Source organism: Dromiciops gliroides, chromosome 4 (genome assembly GCF_019393635.1).
Source record: "Dromiciops gliroides isolate mDroGli1 chromosome 4, mDroGli1.pri, whole genome shotgun sequence".
Classification (NCBI taxonomy): domain Eukaryota; kingdom Metazoa; phylum Chordata; class Mammalia; order Microbiotheria; family Microbiotheriidae; genus Dromiciops; species Dromiciops gliroides.
The window spans coordinates 362,496,350-362,518,849 of NC_057864.1; the positions used below are offsets into that span (position 1 = coordinate 362,496,350).

Here is a 22,500-nt window from a genome sequence, read left to right on the forward strand (position 1 = left end):
AATGTTGTTACATATGCAAGTGTGTTCTGAATTATTTGGTTATAACTACTACATGTTCAATAGCTTGCTTTTAAAAACATTCTCTGGAGCATAATTTTATACTCTTTCTCCACACCCTAGTACCTCCAGCATGTAAATGAACAGACTCTCTGATTGGCTGATAGGAAAATTATACCATCATTTCCTCATCTATTCTTATATAAACCACCTACCATGCTCACAGTCCCAGAGATGATACTTTTGCTACCTTCCCTACTTTGTGCCTTAGCTGGCTATGTTTCTGCTTCTTTGTCAGAAACTTCAGATCTCACAGATCTCTATCCTCCACTTTGGAAGGAGTGTCCTGGCCAGTTGAGTGACTACAGTGTAGAGGATGGGGTATACATCATTGATCCATGGCTATATACTGAAAGAATGGGGATGTACAAAATCTTAATTACATTGACAGCTGAATATTTTGAAAGATTTGCACCAAATAATGAAGCAAACATTTTATGGGGACTGCCTCTACAGCATGGATGGCAATATGAAACAGGTAGGAATAAGCTTGTTTAGTAAAATGTCACCATGAAATTGCAAAGGGGGTGGAAACAATGTGTCAATGTGTTATGTAATTGATTAATAATCATCAACACTGATGACTGATGATGGGTGAGTGCCTACCACATGTGAGACACTATGGGAGTTGCCGAGGATACAAAAAGTGCTGGATTTGGGGAAGCCAGCATACCTGGCTTCAAAACTGTCTCACCCACATATTATCTATTTGACTTTTGTTATGTGATCTCTCTGTCCCATGGTGTCATCAACTTTAAAATGAAGAGTGTGAATGAGATGACCTCTGGAGTGTCTTCTAATATAATTATAAAGTCACAGGTTCATTCATATCCTTATCTATAATGTGATAGTGTTATCCAAGATGACTTCTTCATGGCCTTCCAGCTATAGATTTATTATGTGGAAACTGTAATGATAACTTTCATTTATGGTTTATATGATCTACAAAGTGCTTTACCTATAGTATCTCATTTGATCTTCACCACCACTCTGAAGCAGGAAGTATGTGTTATGATTACCATTTTACAGATGAAGAAACTCTAAAAGGTCAAGTGGCTAGCCCAATTTCAAATGAGTAAGTACATAAAAACAGCATGATAACACATCCCTTGCAGTCAGTCCCAAGTGTAGAACACTAACTGCCATGGCATTTGATTCATACCAGGGAGGCAGAAAATGGTCATATGGTGCAAAATTAAATGAATAAGACAAAATAAAGGTCAATTAGGTGGCCCAGGGGATAGAGTACTGGGCTTGGAATCAGGAAGACTAATTTATGAGTTCAAATCTGGCCTCAGATACTTACTAGTTATGTGATTCTGGGTAAGTCACTTAACCCTGTTTGTCTCAGTTTTGGTGTGTTTTTTGATCTTTGGACCTAACCAGGAGAGGCTGCAAAGCTGATTCTCCTTAGAACTGAAGATTCCAGGTGGTGGTAAGTTTGTGTTCATTCCAGTGAGGCTGGCTTGTTAAGCCAGCTGAGCTGGAAACAAGTTTAGTGTTTGAGTTAGATTTTGCCTGACTTAAGTTGTACCTGGTTTTATTAACTCCACTTGTGTTGTAAATTTTGTTACCATTAATAAAACCTGATTTGTTTGTGGAAAAGAGGCTGTTAATCTCCTTTCTTATCAGTCTGGGAGACATAACTGAAAAAGTGGCAGTTTGGACAAGGGGAAACTCTGGATCTAGAGGTCCCCCATTATTTCCTGAACTCTAATATTCTGGTGAGCAGCCCAGTTAACTCCCCATACTGAATTTGGCCCTAACAGTTTCCTCATCTGTGAAATGAGCTGGAGAAGGAAATATCAAATCACTTGAGCATCTTTGCCAAGAAAACTCCAAATACAGTCATGAGGGGTTAGACATTACTGAAATGACTGGACAACAACAAAAAATAAAAATATAAAAATATAAGGCACCATCTGCTGTGCCCAAAAGAGTGCTTCAGGATTTCAGAGAAGAGAGTGACAATGGAAAACTGGGGGTATTCAAAGAAGATATCATGAAAAATGTCAAGGAGCTAGGCCTTAAAGAAAGAGAGACCTTAGAAAAGTGAAAAGAAATTATGGAAAGAATTCCAGGCAGGAGGAAAGGACAGGAATGGAGACAGCATTTTCAGGAAACAATTAGCATATCAGTTTGTCAGGGCATCAGATTTGTATATGGATGGCAATGGGAATTGAATTTGTAAAAGTAAAGAGGAAATTATGGAGACTCTTAAATATTAGGCAAAGAAACCTGACTCTGTCCTATAGTATTATAGAATGGATTTGATTTCAGAGCACCTGATATTTTGAATCCATCACTCCTACCTACTTCCTAGATTATCTTGAGTAAGTCATAAAAGCTCTCTGAAACTCAATTTCCTCCTCTATAAAATGAAGTGATGGGACTAGACAATATCCAAGGTCTATACCAGTTCTAATAACCTGAGAAGGACATGAACAGAGGTCTTCCCCACTCCTTGTAATGAACATCTACAATTCTACTTTGTCTATGTCATTCCCCTGCACAAAATTTTCCATTGGTTCTCAACTGCTTACAGGTTTGTGGGATTTAGAACTGTGCAATGATAAATTCAGTATATTGATTTGAGGCCACAAATTGTTGAAATAGGAGACCTAAGCCCAGGTTGTTGTTGTTTTTTTTCTTAAGGGCTCTTAAGAATCTACTACCAAAATTTTACTTTGAGCTTTTTGCCACCTCTTACAATGTGAGGAGAGGCATTCTGGGAAATGAATCATATATTCTCAGTGCATAAAACACAACATAGGACAAAAATCCTGTGGCATCTGAGGCTGTCAGTGATGACCTTCTACTACTCCTTGGCATAGGCTCTCCCGCCTTTCTTGTTTTTGCCTATGTTTTGTTTTCTTTCCTTACCTGGTGATACATTGGAAGCAATGCTGGACCCAGAATCAGGAGAATTGTGTTCTAAACATAACTCTACAACTAACTAATGGTATGACCTTGATCAAGTCATTCACTTAATCTTTCTGTTCCTCACTTTCTATAAAATGAAGGAATTAGTCTGCTAATGTAATGGCTTTAAATCTAGAACAGTCCTTAGAGATCATCTAAGATTTTAGAGAAAGGCCAACTTACCTCCTTTTAGAGATAAGAGCATTCAAGTTTAGAGGAGTAAAATAATTTGATTAAAGTCTTATCCAGGGGCAGCTAAGTGGCCCAGTGGATAAAGCACTGGCCCTGGATTCAGAAGGACCAGAGTTCAAATCCGGCCTCAGACACTTGACACTTACTAGCTGTGTGACCCTGGAAAAGTCACTTAACCCTCATTGCCCTGCAAAAAAAATTTAAAATTTAAAATCTAAAAAATTAAACTGAAGTCTTATCCAATTCGACAAGCATTTATAAAATGAAGACTGTGCATGTCACTGAGCTAGGTTCTGGGATACAAAAACAAAAAAAAAAGCAATCTATGTCCTTAAATTCTGCTGAGAGACATGTTGTATAGACAGACAAGTCAGTATCTACATGATCTTTAGAGGAAAGCAGACAACTAACACCTCTGGTGTCCAGAATAGGTGTTCTATAGGATCATAGATTCAGAGCTTAAAGGGATATTAGAAATTATTGTGTCTAACTCCCACATGTCACAAATGAGGAAATATTAGGTGAGCCATAAAGAAAGCCAAGTCACAACTAGGAGGTAGCAGATATAATGAACTCTTAGGTTCCTTACAGCTCTAATATACTATAAGTCTATGATTCTTCCTATCCCTACCCTTTATTTTTTTTCTCTTCATCTGCTCTTTATCGCTCATTTTCTTTCTTTCCCTTTGTCATACACCCAGATGGGTATCATTGGATTAGTTTCTCATGTAGGACTAAAGGAATACAGGACTGTGATCTTAATGATTAGTCAGGTACTTCAGAAAGTCCACTTGGTTATATTAAAGAATAAATCCATACATGAAAATCCTCCAATCAAATCCTTTCAGATTCTAGACCATCAAAGGCTAGAAATCTAGATCTGAATGGAAGCAGAGTTCATTCTGGACACTCTCCAGCCTAGAAAGTATCCAAAGGGCTAGTTTGTTGTGGGAACTAAGTTGGATAGTTTGATTCCATGGATTCCATTCCAGATGCTTGATCACTCCAGGGGTCTAAGACCCCTGGGTACTATAAGATCCACTTTACCCTACACTGGACTTAGAACTCCCCATTTCTCATATCTTTGGGAAGGATGGATGAGAACACTGGGCCTTTCTTTTTAACTGATTTATTATAAACAAAATATTAACAACTGGACCTGTGATTTCCATTGGCATCCAGTGAGGAAACTCCATCTACCAATGTCAACTGAGTCTTTTCTGAAATTTATAGTTTTATAGAGATATGTAGTATACAGATACAGCTACAGATCATACAATGAAGTACATGTCAGAGGCAAAACTTAAATCCTATTCTTCTTGATTTTAAAGTCAATTCCTATACACTATACAACAGCTACCTCTCTTTGCAAACACATAATTAAATAAACAACTTTTTGTCACTTCTGACTCTATCATGATTGTTTGTCCATTCAATTTTGTCCTAAGTAATTATAGCTAGGGTATATTCTGTTTTCCTTGTTCTTTTTTCACTATTTCAATAACATTTCCATATCTCCTTATATTGCTTTTGCATATCTATATTAATTTTGTTGTGAATATTCATTATACAAACACATCCTAATTTATTTAAATATTTCCTTTTTGCTGAACATTTTAATAGAATGCCACTTTTTTTTTTTTTGCTATGACATAATGCCCCTAAGATAGTATCTAATCCAAAAGTGTTTTATTCTCTTTTGACAACACTCTCAGGGCATGTTCCCAACAATTGAATTATGAGTTCTAAATGTATGATCTTGTAATCTTTATCACATAATACCCAAGTTTCCAGTACTTTTTGTTCTCTTCTCCAAAATGATTCAATGAGTTTGCAATTCTAATAGGAATAAAGTGGTGATTGAGCGTATTTGTTTCTTTACAGCCTTGCCAGCTTGGGTTTTTTTTTGTTATTTTTGCTAATTTTATGAATGAGAATTGGTACCTCCAAAATTATCTAAATTTGTTGCTTTTCTCTAATTATTATTGAGGTTGAACATTTATACAGTGATAATAACTATTTGAATTTCCTTTTGAAATTTGTGTCATTTATCTATTATGGACTGGAAGTTTATATTATATATTATATATATAATATATATTATGTTATATATGTATTTTTAATGGTTCCTTACACATTTCATTGTAGGGAGTTGTTTTCACCTTTAATTAATTTTAGAGTTCTTATCATCTCAATACAAACATTCAATGATATGGAGCAGCTAGGTGGCACAGTGGATAGAGCACCGGCCCTGGAGTCAGGAGGACCTGAGTTCAAAATCTGGCCTCAGACACTTAACACTTACTAGCTGTGTGACCCTGGGCAAGTCACTTAACCCCAATTGCCTCACTTAAAAAAAACATTCAATGATATGGCATCATGAAAAGAACTCAACACAAACATTGCTGAACCTGGGCATAATTCTTTTATAGAACTCATTTTCCTAAGTTTGCAGGAAACGTGCCTATTCGCCTCTCAATGGGTGAAAATAACTTGAATTAGACTATAATTTGTCTGTAAGTCAATTTCTTATCAATTAAACATAGATATCAAAGAGAGGAGCTACTATGATGGATGGTATTAAACTTAAAAACAAAATCTTTAACTTATGAAGCACCCCTCCCCACCCAACATGTTAGCAAATCACAATTACTTTGACTTCCATTTATCTTGTCAAAATAAAAGGATACTCTTCTCTGTGTGATTCTTTTTACTACCTGGGAATATTTGATTTATGTTCATTGATCAAAGGAGGCATTTTATAGTTCTTCCCCAGACATGTTTTAGATTGCAGTTAGTAATACAATATTGAGCCAAATGGTGGAAAAGTTTAATTTCTGCAACATTGGCAATTCTCTATAATAAGTTTTCAGGTTTTAACAATTAAATATCCCAACTTTTCATTCAATTATTAAGCACATCAACTACATGAAAAAGAAATCCATTAACCAATCATAACAATTATTGCATTTGTGCTATGCCTGTATTCAAAAATATATATAAATATTGACAATACTAGGTTAGACTTGAAGAGCACTTTAAGGTTTGTTGTTTTACAAATCTCTTTCTATTACTATAATCCTTTTTTTGTCTCAGGAAAGGTTTTTTTGTGCAAGGGTGAAAGATTTGCTCCAAGGAAGAAAAAATTAAAGGATCAATTTTGTGTTCAATAATTTCAGTTGTATTTGACTCTTTGTGATTTCATTTGGGGTTTGCTTGGATACTGGAGTGGTTTTCCATTTCTTTCTCCAGTTCATTTTATAGATGAGGAACTGAGGCAAACAAGGTTAAGTAATTTGTCCAGGGTCATATGGCTAGTAAGTGTTTGAGGTTGAATTCGTCTCAGGAAGATGTCTTCCTGACTCCTGGGTCAGCACTCTATCCACTGTACCACCTAGCTGCCGTTAAAGGATCAATAGGAAGTTCAATGGAAGGAGCCCTGACCTTTGAGTATGAATTGGGTTACCTCCAAAGACATTTAAATATTTGAACTCTCAATATGGGACTGGAGATCAAAGACCACCTCTGCCATTCACTGCTTGTGTGACTTTGAACAAAACCACTTCAGTTCTCTGGTTTTTAGTTTCTTTTTTTGTTTGTTTTGGTTTGTTTTGGTTTGTTTTGGTTTGTTTTTTATGGGGCAATGAGGGTTAAGTGACTTGCCCAGGGTCACACAGCTAGTAAGTGTCAAGTGTCTGAGGCCGAATTTGAGCTCAGGTCCTCCTGAATCCAGGGTTGGTGCTTTATCCACTGTGCCACCTAGCTGTCCCCTTCTTGGTTTCTTGAAAAGCTGAATTGGAGAAGAGGGGAGAGCAAGTAGTGCAGAGAAAAGGAGAGGGCCTTAGCTTCCTGGGCTTTCCTCTATAGGATTTATCTTTCTGTGAATGCTTCAATTTCCCCCAATTGTGTAAATTTCCCTTGAAGTAGGAGAGGGAAGTAACCGGGGGTCCACAGTGTACCCTTCTTACTTAGCTGCTTATCCTGGGTCATGACACCAGAAGTAGATGCTCTGAACAAGCTAATTCCTTCTTGCATGCCTCCAAGAGAGGCCAAATTTCAACAGCAGTACTCTCTTACCTATCCAGTGAAGAAAGCATTACATTTGATCATCTCTTTTCTTGGGCAATACTGAGCATTATAGCAACACAGTGTTCAGTCTGTTTATTTCTTTTTATTAACAGTATTATATTTATTATCTTTATTGCTTTTCTAGTTCTACTCACTTCACTCTGCATCCATTCATATAAATTTACCCATGCTTCTTCTTATGTCATTTCCCTTTCTCTCCACCAATATGGCCAACTCACCTAGTTCTAGTCCTTCCCATTTCTTACCCATTCCATCCCCCCCTCTCTAGCACACTGTCTTCTCTATCATAATTCTTCATTTCACCCTCTCTACTGGCTATTTCCTTACTAACTACAAACATGCTAATTTCTCCTCCGTACTTCTCTATTTCTTCTGTCTCTCTCAAAAACTCTCACTGAGCCCATCCATCCTCACTACTTAATATACCATACCTCTCCTCTTTTTTGTGGCTAAACTCTTTGAAAAGGCTATCTCCAGGGGCAGCTAGGTGGCACAGTGGATAGAGCACTGGTCCTGGATTCAGGAGGACCTGAGGTCAAATCTAGCCTCAGACACTTGACACTTACTAGCTGTGTGACCCTGGGCAAGTCACTTAAACCCCATTGCCCTGCAAAAAAAATAAGAAGAAAAGAAAAGACTATCTCTGTTAGGTGCCTCTACTTCTCTTCATCCCACTCTCTTAATTCTTTGTAGTTCCTTCTTTCTGACCACTCTGTTTTTGTTTCCTTTGTTGGATATTCATCCATGTCATACGCACTAACTGTGGGGACACTCCAAGGCTCTATATTCAGCCCTTTTCTCCTCCCTCGAAACTATTTCACTTGGTGATCTCACTGGTTTCCATAATTTCAATTATGATCTCTTTACAGAGCTGTACAGATCTCTGTACAAGTAGCCATAGCTACTTGTCTAGGTTAACATCTCCAACTGCTGGTTATACTTCTCAAATTGGTTATCCCTTAGACATCTTAATTACAACTCATCCAAACTAAAATCATTATATTTCCCCCGTATTCTTCCCTTTTTGAAACTACCCTAAAAGTACCCAAAAGGGAACTACTGGAGGGATACCCAAAAGAGTATCACCATCTATCTTCTGAGTCACCTAAGCTCATAACTTAGGTATCATTTAGTATCACCAACTATCTTCCAAGTCACCCAAATTTATAACCTGGATATAACTTATTTTCTTCCAGACAGATTAACTGATCCTACCAATGAGACTAAGTGTGGCAGACAAAATGGAGACCCTACATGCATTTCTGTGGACAGCTGGTGGGCCTGTAAGTACATTTGAATATTCAAGAGTAAACAACTGCCCTTTTTAAAAGTATTAATTCCCTCTAGAATCTTAGTGGCCAAAAAGTTACCATTTAAGAAAAAAAAATAATCTCTTTTGGGCACATATGACTATGTTGCAGCACCATCTTGTGGCCATTACTCCACATTCTCAGCTATGACAGTGACAATGAGTACAACTGAGATTTTATAACTTGAAAATTTCACTTCTTTCTCTCCAACATTTGGTCTAAATAACTTCTTAGGGTGGCATGTCTTACTTCAAAGCTTCATAGGATAGTAAATGAAATGGGAGAGGGAATGTGTGTGCAATCTGAAGAACACTCTGATTTTTCAATTTAAAGCTATCCAACAAATATTTATTAACAATAATAGAGAGCAGCTAGGTGGTGCAGTGGATAAAACACTGGCCTTGGATTCAGGAGGACCTGAGTTCAAATCCAGCCTCAGACACTTGACACTAGCTGTGTGACCCTGGGCAAGTCACTTAACCATCATTGCCCTTCAAAAAACAAAAACAAAAACACAATAATAGAGGGCAGCTAGGTGGTGCAATGGATAAACCACTGGCCTTGGATTCCGGAGGATCTGAGTTCAAATCCAGCCTCAGACACTTGATACTTACTAGCTGTGTGACCCTTGGCAAGTCAACTTAACCCTCATTGCCCCACAAAAATAAATAAATGAATTAATTAATGAGTGAATTTAATTAATTAATTAATTAAAAACAATAATGGGATATGCATATATGCCTCTTTAAAGTTGGCAAAGAAATTTACACACATTATTTTATATTAAGCACCTACTTACTACGTACAAGGCTTTAGCTATTCAAAAAGAAGTAATATTTAAGATTTTTAAAAGAAACAATGTAACAGCCCCTGGGATTAACATGTACACAGATAAATACAATACAAGATGGACAGTGATGAGGGCAAAAGAAAAAGTGAGACAACTGCCCTAGGGAATTTTGAAGAAGGAGAGAATGTTTCTGACTGGCTTAAAGGAGGGAGGAAATGACTCCTACACCTTGAAGAAAGATGTACCTTTAAGAAAAAACGCACCTTAAAAAAAGATAAGTGTTGTGAAAGGCAGAAACGAAGGAGGGGAACAGGTCCATCCCACGAGTTTAGTGCCAAAAAACTACATGAATATCAAGGAGCATGAGGAGTGAAAAAGAGGCATATTATTTTAGAAATTATGAAATTATTGGTAACTATTAAGAAAGGAGTTCAAATAGAATTCAGGGGGTCAGAACCCTGAATATAAGGAGTTAAAGAGTGGTAAGGAGGAGGTGAAGGTGATGAATGCAGGATATTTTTATTTGGAGGAATTTAATACTAAAGAGGAAGAGAAATATAGAATCATGGTTTGAGGCCATGGAAAGATCAAGTGAACAGTAGAGGAAATGGGCTTGTTTGTAAGGCAACAAGGAAGAATCTGAGATTCAAGACTGAGATTAAGGATGGTACATGGAACATTGTAGGACATAGGAAGTGATGAGATCCAGGGCACAGGTAGAGGAGTTGACCTTGCAAAGAAAAAAAAGTCCATGTTTTCTTTAGAGACAAGCATAAAGGACTAAAGGATAAGTAAATATACCGTTGAGTTCTAAGGTCTGTTTTAGGGGAGATGAGGCAGCATGGCATAGTGAATAGAAAACTGGCCTAAAATGCAGGAAAATCTAGATTCAAGTCTGCCATGTACTTGTAATGTGAACCTAGGTAAGTCACTTACCTTCTCATTGTTCAAGGCAACTCTCTAAGGCCTGCAGTGGTGGAGAGTTTCCTCATTTGGAAATTCCTTATTTCACTGAAATCACAGTTCTGGTCCCTATCCCTTATCTGTAGAGGAGATGATGAACCTTGAAGAATGAAGCCTTAATTTTCCCACCTAGTAGAATGGAAGAGGTAGTGGAGACTTGACCAAAAAAAGAGAAGATTTGAAATAGTTGCTTTAAGGAGTAAAATAGATAATTGATTAGAGAGAAGTAGTCAATAAACATTTATTAAGCACCTACTGCATACCAAGTAGTATGTGCTTGGGGTACAAAAAAGGGGCAATATAGTTCCTTCTTTCAAGAAGCTTACAATCTAATAGGGGGAACAATAAGTAAACATATATGTACAAATATATGTATGTATATATATCATATAGATATATAGGATAAATAAGAAAAATTAACAGAAGGAAACCACTAGAATTAAAAGGGCTTGGGAAAAGCTTCATGTAGGAGATGGGATTTTAGTTGGGACTTGAAGGTCAGGGAAGCCATCAGTGAAGATGAAGAGGGAAAGCATTCTGGGCATGGAGGAAAGCCAGAGAAAATACCAAGAGATGAGCAATGGAGTGTCATGGAACAGATAAGAAACCAACATCCCTGGATTAGAGTGTATGTTGGGGAGTATGGTTTAGAAAGACTGGAAAGGTAAGAGGGGGTTAGATTATAAAGGGCATTGAATGCCAAACAGAGACTTTTACATTTGATTCTGAAGGTGATAAGCAGTCACTGGAATTTATGGAGTAGAGGGATGACATGGTTGGCCTTCTGTTTTAAGAAAAGAATTTTGGTGGCTAAATGGATGATGGATTGGAGTGGGGAGAGACAAGGCGGGTAGTAAACAGCAGGTTCATTCAATAGTCCAAGTGAATTGATGAGGACCTGTGCCAGAGTGAGGGCAATGTTAGAGGAGAGAAGGAGGCATATTTGAAAGAGGTTACAAAGGCAAAATAGACAGACCTCAGCAACAGAATAGGTATAGGGGAGGGGGGTGAGTAAGAGGGGTCAAGGATAGTTCTGTGCTGACATCTAAATGGCACTTGAAGACATGAGGTCTGAGGTAAGACTAAGATAGTATATTTGAGAATCATCAGCATAGGAGGCAGAGAAGATATGGTATGATAGGATTATCAGGGATGGAAGGATAAAGTGAAAGTTTTTTGAGAATGGGGGAGATGTGGATATGTTTTCAGATCATAGGGAAGGCACCATTAGTCAAGGAGAGATTTAAAATAAGTGATAAAGGAGGGCAGCTAGGTGGCACAGTGGATAAAGCACTGGCCCTGGATTCAGGAGGATCTGAGTTCAAATCCAGCCTCAGATACTTGACACTTACTAGCTGTGTGACTCTGTGACTCTGGGCAAGTCACTTAACCCTCATTGTCCCGCAAAAAAAAAAGGAAGAAAATAAGTGATACAGTAGGGATGACAAAAGGAGTAATTTGTTGAAGGATAGGGAATGGAATGGGATTACTTGTGCAGGTAAAGGGGTTAGACTTGGTAAGGAGTAAGGCCATCTCTTCATGTGAGATAGGGGTGAAGGAGAAGATAGTGGCTAATGGTATCTGAGTGATATGAGGCAGAGGGAAAAAGAGGCAGCTTATGGTGAATTGCCTCAATATTTCCCATGAAAAATGATTTTGACTTCATTATTGAGATTGGGAAAAGTACAGTTTTCATAGACCCAGTAAGCATAGTGATGTGACTTTGTCCAATTCAACAACTTAGAAGAGTATTGAGAAAAGGCAGATTTTGGTGTGGTTCAGATTGATAGATGTGAACCCCAGTGGTAGGACAAGGGGGCAAGGCATTAAAGGGTAGAGAACAACGTATAGTTGAAATAGTTAATGATAGCATAAAGACTTAAGTGAGAAAAAGTGAGACTAGAGTAGGAGTGATGGTTAGGATGGATAATAGTGTTAAGAAGAATGAGACAGATAAAGATGTGGAAGGACAGGCATAAAGATATGGAAGATAGAAATAAAGATATGGAAGGACTTCAATGAAGAAATTTGTTTTTCTTAATTTTGCATATTTGTTACAAAGAATTTGTTTTACTTTTTTTCCTCAATGTGGTAGGTGATGGGAGAGAAAATAGATTTATGTTAATTAAAAAAAAAATTTAATTAAAATAATTTTAGATCTCATAATCTTGGAAGTGGTTTAGTTATGAGTGATGAAATTTAAGGTAAGATGTTTCTTGTGAGTTGCTGTGGTTAGAGTAAAGCTATACATTATAGGAATTGAAAAGGATGATGATCTGGGAATCAAGGATGTCTGAGGGCATACTGTGTGTGTTTTTGTACTCAAGTCTGCAATTAGAGGTTATATTAGAGAGAGACTATGAACCAGGTGCTGAATTCCTTAAGGAACTACCCTGAAGGCCAGTAGTTCATAGCAACCAGGATTGAATTATCTAGATGAATCGATTGAACCACAAATGAAGAGAACTTGCATAGATATGATGTCAGAGGAATGATCTGTAAGAACTGGTGTAGAACAAGGAGTATAGGCATTCTTCCTCCTGGCCTAATCTGTTGAGGGACATGAAAGAGCAGCCAGTACTGGGAAAGGGTGTCTTCTAAGAGACCCAGGTTTCTGTGATCACAAGGTAGAAAGAATGTGAAAAGTAATTGAAGATGGAAGGCTATTTCTTAAAGCTCAAACAACAGGGGGACAAGGTGGCACAGTAGATAAAGCACCAGCCCTGATTTCAGGAGGACCCGAGTTCAAATCTGGCCTCAGACACATGACATTTACTAGCTGTGTGACCCTGGACAAGTCATTTAACCCTCATTGCCCTGCAAAAAATAAATAAGTAAATAAAAATAAAAGGTTTTTTTTTAAAGCTCAAGCAAGGATTCCAAAGAGTACAAAAGAGAGAGATGGCAAAAAAGCAAAAGAACTGAGGAACTTTCAGATTGAGCTGGAGAAGTATGACAGTGCTAAAGAAACAGAGGGAGGGGATGTTTACCTTAAGAGGAAGAAACTTTGAATCACTGGTTTTAGGCTTTTTCAAATTATCTCTCCTGGACCTATTTTCCAGGTTGGCAGTTTTTCCCAGAAGATATTGCACATTGCCTTCTATTTTTTTTATTCATTTGGATTTGCTTTATTGTGACTTGGTTTCTCATAAAGTCACTGGCTTCCATTTGTTCAATCCCAATTCTTAGGCAATTATTTTCATCAGAGAGCTTTTGTACCTCCTTTTCCATTTGACTTCTCAAGCTGTTGACTTTTTTCTCATGTCTTTCCCACATCACCCTCATTTCTCTTTCCATTTTTTCCTCTACCTCTCTAACTTTATCTTCAAAGTCCTTTTTGAGCACCTCTATGGCCTGAGACCAATTCATATTTTTCTTAGAAGTTTTAGATATAGGGGCCCTGATGTTGACATCTTCCTCTGAGGGTGCCCCTTGGTCTTCCTTGTTACTGAAGAAACTTTCTATGGTCCTCACCTTTCCCTGTCGGCTCATCTTGCCTTTCTTTTACTAGACTTTTAGCTCCTTAAAGTGGGGCACTGTTTCCAGGCTGCAGTATCCCAAGCTTAAGAAGTCCCAGGTGGTATGATTTAAGGAGAATCAGGTTCTTCCCTCGCCCAGCCTGTTTCCTGGTCCTAGATGACCCCAGACCAACTTGCTAATCAACCAGCTTTGTGTGTTGTGGTTGTCAGCTACAACGAGCCTGTGCCCCTCCCCAACCTGGGCCACTGCTACTGGAGCCTACCTCCTGGTTCTCAGCAGGGGTGTAAAATCCAAGTTCTGCCTTAGCACTAGCATAGACCCCTGTAATCTCTCCCTTGCCCAGGGCTCAGCCCACTCACCAGACTGTGAGCTTAGTTCCAGACAACACTGGTGCTTCAGCTGATTCAGAGGCTGGGGGGGGGGGGGTCTGCTTGTCTGGTGAGGCCTTCCTGGGACTGGATCTGTGTCAGGGTGACTGTGGGGTTGGGCTCAACTCCTGTATCAGCATAGCAGCTCCCTCTATCAGCACAGCAGGTTTTAGGTGTTAAGGGCTAAAATTCTAGCTAGTCTGTCTAAAATATCTAATGAGTGGTCGCCAATAAATTATAAGCTTTAGCAAGGGTTAGACTTTTAAGTATTTATTAAGGAGAATAAGAATTCAGTGAAGAGAAAGAGAAAGGCCTAGATTCCTATCTATTAAAGGGAGCGAACATTCCTAGCTCTGCTCTCTGCCAGAGTCCACCCAAAAGAGAGGGAAGTCAGAGAGCCAGGCTCCCCCTTCTTCCTCCCAATAACAAACATCAGTTCCTGATGCCAAAGAAAAGACGCATGGTCTTGCCCTCAGAGATCTTCACCTCATGGCGGAGCTTTTCTACAGTAAGTCTCCAGCAGGTGGCATCATTCCAATCGTTACATAGGGGAGCAGGAGGTCTAAGTTTGCTAGCCATAAAACTGAGAATGAAGAGTTTGGGGCCTCTATGTTATGGAGACCTTTGATGATGTAGGGTAACATTGTTATACTCCAACAACGAGGGAGTTGAAAGTAGAAATTTGAGCCAGAGGTCTGGTCTCCTGGAGATCAAATTGAACTCATATCACATCATCTCAGTATTTTATTTATATCTCTAAAATAAATGAGGATGGGGTATACCCAAAAGATATCTCACATACAGAACATACATGTATGTGGAACATATTTAGTTATATATCAGGCCTGAGTTGTGAGGCCCTGGTCTTTTTCTGGCATTCAGTCTTGTGTCTAGAAGGATTAGTCAGGGCAACATTAAGCCTTTGTAGTTGGTGCCTCAGGTTCCAGTTTTTCAGGTGTTAATCATGGTGATGCTCTGGACATAAAATGCTAAGGCTTGGAATACACTAGTGACTATAGTAATGAAGAAGAAAAGTTGAGTCCAACAAATATTATAGAGAATGAATTGGGGAAGCTAGGTGGTGCAGTGGATGGAGCACTGGCCCTGGATTCGAAAGCACCTAAATTCAAATTCGGCTTCAGACACTTGACACTTACTAGCTGTGTGACCCTGGGCAAGTCACTTTACCCCAATTACCTAAAAAAAAAAAAGAAAGCAAGCAAGCAAGAAAGAAAGAATCAATAGGACTTGGGAAAGGATCAAATTGAGGAGAGATTAAGTAAAGGTAGTCATAAAAGATCCCAAGAATAAATCCTTTTAAGATTAGGAATATAGTGGTATGCATATAAGCAGGAGACAATTTGGAAGAGGTCCTTTTCTGGTAGCTGTGCAAATTGAAGTGGAAATATAAACAACTAGAAATATTATGCTAGAATTCTATAGATTTTAATTTTATCACCTGACTCCTTTGTTTCAGAAATTAAAATGTGGCTATAGTTGATTTCCACGTTAAGAATACTTTATCTTCAGCACTGTTTTATTATTAGTAACAAACCAATAAACTAGTGTACAGGCATACAGTTCACTACTGCTTAAGTCATCTAGAATCACCTTCAATAAATGGCTAACTCTTTGATCTTGTATAAATATCAATGAATATTAATTCTAATAACAGCCCAAATTATTTCCACAGGCAAGAATTACTATCTATCTGTGCTACCCTTCTTTGGTGCAATTGAGGCTGGAGTATTAGGGATCTCATCAGACCAAGTGAAAGTTTTGCCACCACCAAAGGACCAGATACATTTCTGTTATGATGTCACTGATTGTCGTTCATCCTTCCCAGCTGCTATGACAAAATGGAAAATGTTTTTTCAGGTTTAAAAACATTTATGCTGCTCTTGGAATAAGGTTTCCTATCTCTTTCTTATGGCAGGGATATTGTATTTGCTGCTTTCAAATTCTGCAGGAATAAAATGGCATCTTTATAAAAGAGTGCAGCACCCTTTTCCCCCTCAGTTACATTATATTAGCACACACTTTACTTGTTTTCTTGAACAACTCAATTAGCCTTCTTCAATTCCTAACACATCTGTGAAGCATTTTCCTCTTCCACCTCTGAGGAACCAGACAACTATCATGATCCTCAACCCCAACAACATTAAATGCATACTTCAGTTAACAAGTATGGCTGAGTAATGAGATGTTCTGGTTAACTCAATATTCTGGTAAACTCAGGGATCAATTATTGAGATGTAGGATCAGGGAATCTTCCCTGGTATAGTGGAGCTATTTATTCTCATTATTTCCATTAAAGATCTTATAGCAGTTGGTTAAATTAACATGTGGCAATTGAAATACATAATATAATGTCCATAAAAAGAGTATCAGAGGAGAAGATAGGTATGGCTTGTATTTGATAATGAAATAATCTTATATTTCTAGATATCTAGCCCACTTCCTTGGATTTTCATTCAATTAAGATGATATTTTAATTCTCATGAATTTTTAAAGAAAGTTAAATAATTAGTGATTTTTATAAAAAATTTGATTTAATCCTAGACAATTTGAGGAGAAAGGAAGGTTAAACAAGAATTAATTACTCCCCCACAGCATTAGTATATGCCAGGCACTGTGCTGAGTGTTTTATAAATGTTATCTCACTTAATTTCACAAATTCCCGAAAAGGTAGGTGCTATTATCATCTCCATTTTATACTTCAACAAACAGGCGAACAGGGGCTAAGTGACTTGCCCAAGGTCACACACCTAGCAAGTTCCAGATCTCAACTCAGGTTTCCACCCCCAATTCCATGCCCATAGCTCTATCCACAGTGCCACCTCTAAAAATATGAAAATGTTGACACTTGGAGTTTGGAAAAAGGTTCTTAGTTCACTTCTTCCAGATGCATTCACTCTAGAAGCTGTTGTCTCATTTTAAATCCTATGCTCACATATTTCTTGCTTCTTTGTTTCTGCCTAACTATTATTTTTGTTCTCCTTGGCTTAGCAAATAAAGAAACCTTCCAAAAGCTTAGATGACTTGCTGAAATACTTATGGGATGCACATGTAACAAGCCTTGAAGCAGCCAGATACATTTTTGACAATAGGTAAAGACTGATTCATTTCAACTGAGGGTCATGCTTTAGATATGATGCTTAAGAAAAGTTTTGGTCTTCTATTTTATTATTCCGGAGATCCTTTCTTACATTTATTAATGCATCACCATTTGGGGAACAAAGCTGTTAACATTTCTGTAACAGAATAACATCACTAACAATAAGTGGAAACACCACATTTGGATTCTGGCAGCTTAACACCTGATAGTCTATGTGAGGAAGTGACCATGACAGTAAAGAAGACAAAGATGGTGATGCAGGTAGAACAGACCAAGTAGAGATAGAAGGGATATCTGCTGGAGGTAATATAATTCTGAAAGCTTAGAGAGGTCAAATCTCAATATAACTGAAAGAAGTAAAGAGCTGAATGATTGGACAAGTAATGTGGATGGTATTAGCATCAAAAATGTGATTGAAAAAGGACATACAAGATTATTGACTCATGGACCTACTTTCTAATTCTGTGAAATCTTTATGACAAATTTATTAATTTATTGAGACTGGTCTTCACAAAAATAAGAAAAGAACTGATAAGTTTGTGAAGATATGATGAGAGAAAAAAAAATACTTTGGAAAGTTAAAGAAAATAGGTATTTAAGCCCCTAATTCTAAATGTTAACTTTTTTATATTTTTCTTTTAGATATCTATATATCAGCAAGCCAGAGTCAGATTTTGCAAAAAGTTGGGTAAAGGCTGTGGATTATATTGCAGCAAGCCGCTTTGAAACAACTTTGAAGAAAACTACTAGATTCCAGAAGGCTCTGCCTCCAAGACTGCTCAAGCATGATGACCATCTCCTCTCCATTAATGATTTCACTGATTCCCAGAACAGAATCTTGTTTTTGCTTGATCTTTTAAACAAGATGGATGATGCTTCAGGTAAGTAGCTGAAGTGTCAGTGTTTATCTTATCATGTTTTCCTCTACTTAAGTCCCAGTTTGATTTTTCATTATGGCTTGAAAGTGAAAGTAGGGGGCAGCTAGGTGGCGCAGTGGATAGAGCACCTGGGTTCAAATCCAGCCTCAGACACTTAACACTTACTAGCTGTGTGACCCTGGGCAAGTCACTTAACTCCAATTGCCTCACTAAAAAAAAAAAAGAAAAGAAAGTGAAAGTAGAGGGCAGCTAGGGGGCACAGTGGATAAAGCACCAGACCTCAAGAGGACCTGAGTTCAAATCTGACCTCAAACACTTGACACTAGCTGTGTGACCCTGGGCAAGTCACTTAACCCTCATTGCCCCACCAAAAAAAACAAACAAAACAAAAACTAAAGTGAAAGTAGAGTGTCCAAGGTTGTGCCAGTGGTCCCCCTAGCTCTGACTAGCAAGGTTCTAACAAACAAGAAAGGTTTTTCATCTGTGTCTGAAACTATGAATAGGTTGATAAGCAAATGCTTGTGTTTCTTGTCTTAACTCATGAAGGCCATCTACTAAATCATGGAGGTTGTGGTGGAGAGGAGATATGTAGAGATGGAGGAAGTGCCCACACCAATAAAATCATGGCTCTTTTCAATTATTGAATTATAATTTTCATACATGCAGGGAGCATAGCGAAGCAATATGGTACAGGGGCAAGAAAATGAGATTAGGAATCAGCATCAGCCTTCAACTCCTGCCTCTTCCCACTTATAAGCTGTAGGATCTTGGATAAGTCAATTAATCCCTCTGAACCTGAGCTTGTATATATGTAATGATTTCTATATCTGGTTCTATCATATTCTATTAGTTATAGACAGAAACTATTAAAGACAAATAAATAAGACCTATTTTTAAAAGGCTTCAAGGAAAGGAAATCCTGGGCTAAATCTAACTTTTTTCCATATTTCTCCTCAAATTTTCCTATTTGTCAAATAGTGAATCCTTATCCCAAAAGCTGGGGTATTAAAATGCCAGGATACTCACTAGAGAAAAAATACCAAAACAACATAGCACAAAGAGTATATACTACTATCGGGTTGGACTTTTCTGAGGGGGAAAAAAAAATATATATATATATATAATTAACTATATTAATAACAAAACGAACAAAAATCATGATTATATCAACAAATACAGCAAAAGCTTTTGACAAAATGTAACATTCAGGTTTTTTAAAGACAAGCATAAGGAATAAATGGGCCTTTCCTTAAAATGATAAATGGTATATACCGGACACCAAGAGCTACCATTATATGTAATAAAGATGGACAAGAATCACTTAGAATAAAATCAGAAATGAAAGAAAGATGTCCATTGTCACCACTTCTACTTGACATGATACGAGAAATACTACCTTTAGCAATAAAACAAGAAAAAGAAATGGAGCAAATAAGCAGCAGTAAAGAAGCAAAATTGTCACTTTTTATAGATGATATGATGATGTGATTAAAGAGTCCTCAAGAGTCAACTCAAAATTAATTCAAATAATAACTTCACCAGACTTTCAGGATATAAAATAAATCCACACAAATCATCAGCATTTCTATGTTATACTAATCAATAAACCCTAGCAAGAAGAGATTAAAAAGAGGATGTATACTTAAAATAACTACAGAATGAGTAAAATACTTTGGAGTCTACCTAATAAGATACTTAAAATAATTGTATAAATACATTATAAACTACTGTTTACACAAATACAGATAGACCCAGATAATTGGAAAAAATATTAATTACTTACCCAAAATCACATAGCTAGTTAGTGATATAGTAAAAGCCGATAATGTAATATTTAGCATTATAGTTATCTATATTTTGGTTCTTATCCCTATAATAAACTGTATGCTCCTAAAGTGGAAGGCCAGCTTTAAATTAATAAATTTTGTGTCTCCACTCACAATACGTGTTTCATCAAGGAAACACTACAGTGTTCCTCGAAGAAACAAAGGGGGACTGTAAGGCACTAAAATTCTAGCTATACTATCTAAAATCTAATGAGTAGTCACCAATAAATTATAAGCTTTAGAAAGAGTATTTAAGTGTTTAAGTATTTATTAAAGAGCATTATGATCAGAGAGAAAGGTAAAAATCTATTTCTAAGAGACCCTATCATCCAACCCACCATGGTGAGGTCAGGAACCAAAAGAGGAAGAACCCCTCTGCCAGCGTCTGCTTCCTCCTTCCTGTCCCCTCCCAGAAAATGGGAGGTTCCTCAAGTTGATTGGCTGGTAGCCTTGATAGACAGTACCCATGAGCAAATGTCACTTCCAGACACCAAGGAACTGACCACATGGCTTCCCCTCAGACACCTTCTCCTCATGGTGGAGCTTTCCTACAGTAGCTCTCCAGCAGGTGGTATCATTACAATTGTTATACATGCAATGTTTGTTGATTAATTTATATAATCTCAGAGCTGAACTATCCCTTAGTGGTCATCTGGCCTAACCCATGGATGGATGAATAGTGATTACTTAAGTTTCCATGTAATAAATTTACAAGGCCTGCTGACTCTGAGTATTCCTCCACCACTATCTTATGTGTTTATCTTATTCCTCAACTAGATAGTGATAACCTTAATGGCAGAATCTGTGTCTTATTCACCTTTTTACCAGCCCTAGCACTTGGCAAAATATCATAGATATATTTGTGTACTCAAATGGATTTGTGATGTTATCAATTTGTAAGTTCCTTTTACTACTGATGAAATCCACACATTCCCGTTTATTCTTTTTTGACTCTTGCTCCGGTCTTCTCAAAATTTTAAGTGTCCACTAAATAGGCCAAAGGTCATCCTCACTTTCTTCTGACATCACAAGGGTAGCAACAGGGCACTCTGGCTGTCTGCTTGACATCCCTCACCTTTGTCACTTGACTAGTCCATTTTATTTCCTGAATAACATTTCTAAACTTTTTTAGGGGTGGGCTCAACAGCAGTACTCTGTTAATTCATATTTAATGATGATGCTTAAAACTTGCAAGTAATTGAATAATTAGGAAAAGAAAATGTGGTTTGTCCTAATATGGCAAGGATATGAAGTAAGAGTATAGTGGTACTTAGTTTCTCCAGACACAGACCCCTTATCCTCATTAAAAAAAAGTGTTTGGTCAGCAGAGTGGGATATGGTGACTCACATCTTCAGATATGCACCAAGCAAAAGGGCAACTATAGATATAATGGATGGGACTAAGGGCTAATTAGGTCACTGGGACAGCTTTTTTTCCCTTTTATGGAAAAGGGAGTTCTGTTGTGAGGAAAAAAGGGAAACTGGTCCTAATACACTACTATTCTTCAAATTCTTTCTTTGGTTATATGTTGCACTGTGCTCACATTTCCTGTGTGATTTTCCATTTCTTTTCCATAATGAATAGTCAATATTTCTTCATATGAAGAACTTTCCGGAAAGCTTTAAAGATTGGCCTATCAAAAAAGAAAGTGACTTACTTTCAATATCAGAATACCTGAACATTTAATGTTTTAATATAAAAATCAATTTAATTTAAAGTGTATATTTAAGTGATATGTAAATTTTACATTTTGGCCAATAATCTCTCTCTCTTTCTTTCCCAGGACACAAACTTTTGACTTGGTTCAGAAATTTCATGAAGTCTAAACTTCTAAGGAAGATAGTCAATGCTATAATGGAAGAGGGTATTAAAAACTATAATATAACACCTCAGGAATTGGATATTATTTTTTCACAATACATATGATTATCCTAATTCAAGTTTCTTGGAGAAAAGTCATTTCAGTAATGAACTTTGACATCACCATATAATTCCTGGGCCATCTGGTGATTTGGGTTTAGATTTTCTTTTATATATATATATATATATATATATATATATATATATATATATATATATATATATATATATATATATATATATATAATTTGGTTAATGATGTTTGTGCCTTTTAAACTGAATTAATGCTTCTCTGCTTAATTATACCAATTAGTAATTCTTATTTTCTCATTTCTAGCTAATTAAAATGTCTAGCCAAAACACAAATGAGTGTCTTATCTATTAATTATGGTGTAATTCAAAAGTAATAAATCAAATCTTTCCTGGATACAGTTTCCTTTTCCTTTTTTCTTTGTTACCAAGAAGTTTCCTACAGGATTTTACAATTGCATATAATCGAGATGATTAAACTGTAAGTACTTTTAAGGGATAAATCTATAGGATTTACTGAACTAAAATCCATTCTTAAAATGTAATTAAAATAACATTTGGACTTTTTTTTCATTTTTCAGTTTACACCTATAATTGAATCTTCAAAAAGAAGGAA

General features: G+C 37.1%; 1 protein-coding gene across 1 annotated transcript; it reads left to right on the top strand.

Moving 5' to 3' along the window:
- The first annotated feature begins 207 nt into the window (after positions 1–207).
- C4H6orf58 (chromosome 4 C6orf58 homolog) lies at positions 208–22,154 on the top strand. Its single transcript, XM_043963831.1, has 6 exons — positions 208–535; positions 8,457–8,543; positions 15,865–16,049; positions 17,181–17,281; positions 17,932–18,170; positions 21,778–22,154. Exons 1-6 carry the CDS (start codon positions 214–216, stop codon positions 21,918–21,920), a joined length of 1,077 nt encoding a protein of 358 aa, XP_043819766.1. The 5' UTR covers positions 208–213; the 3' UTR covers positions 21,921–22,154.
- The last annotated feature ends 346 nt before the right edge of the window (positions 22,155–22,500 follow it).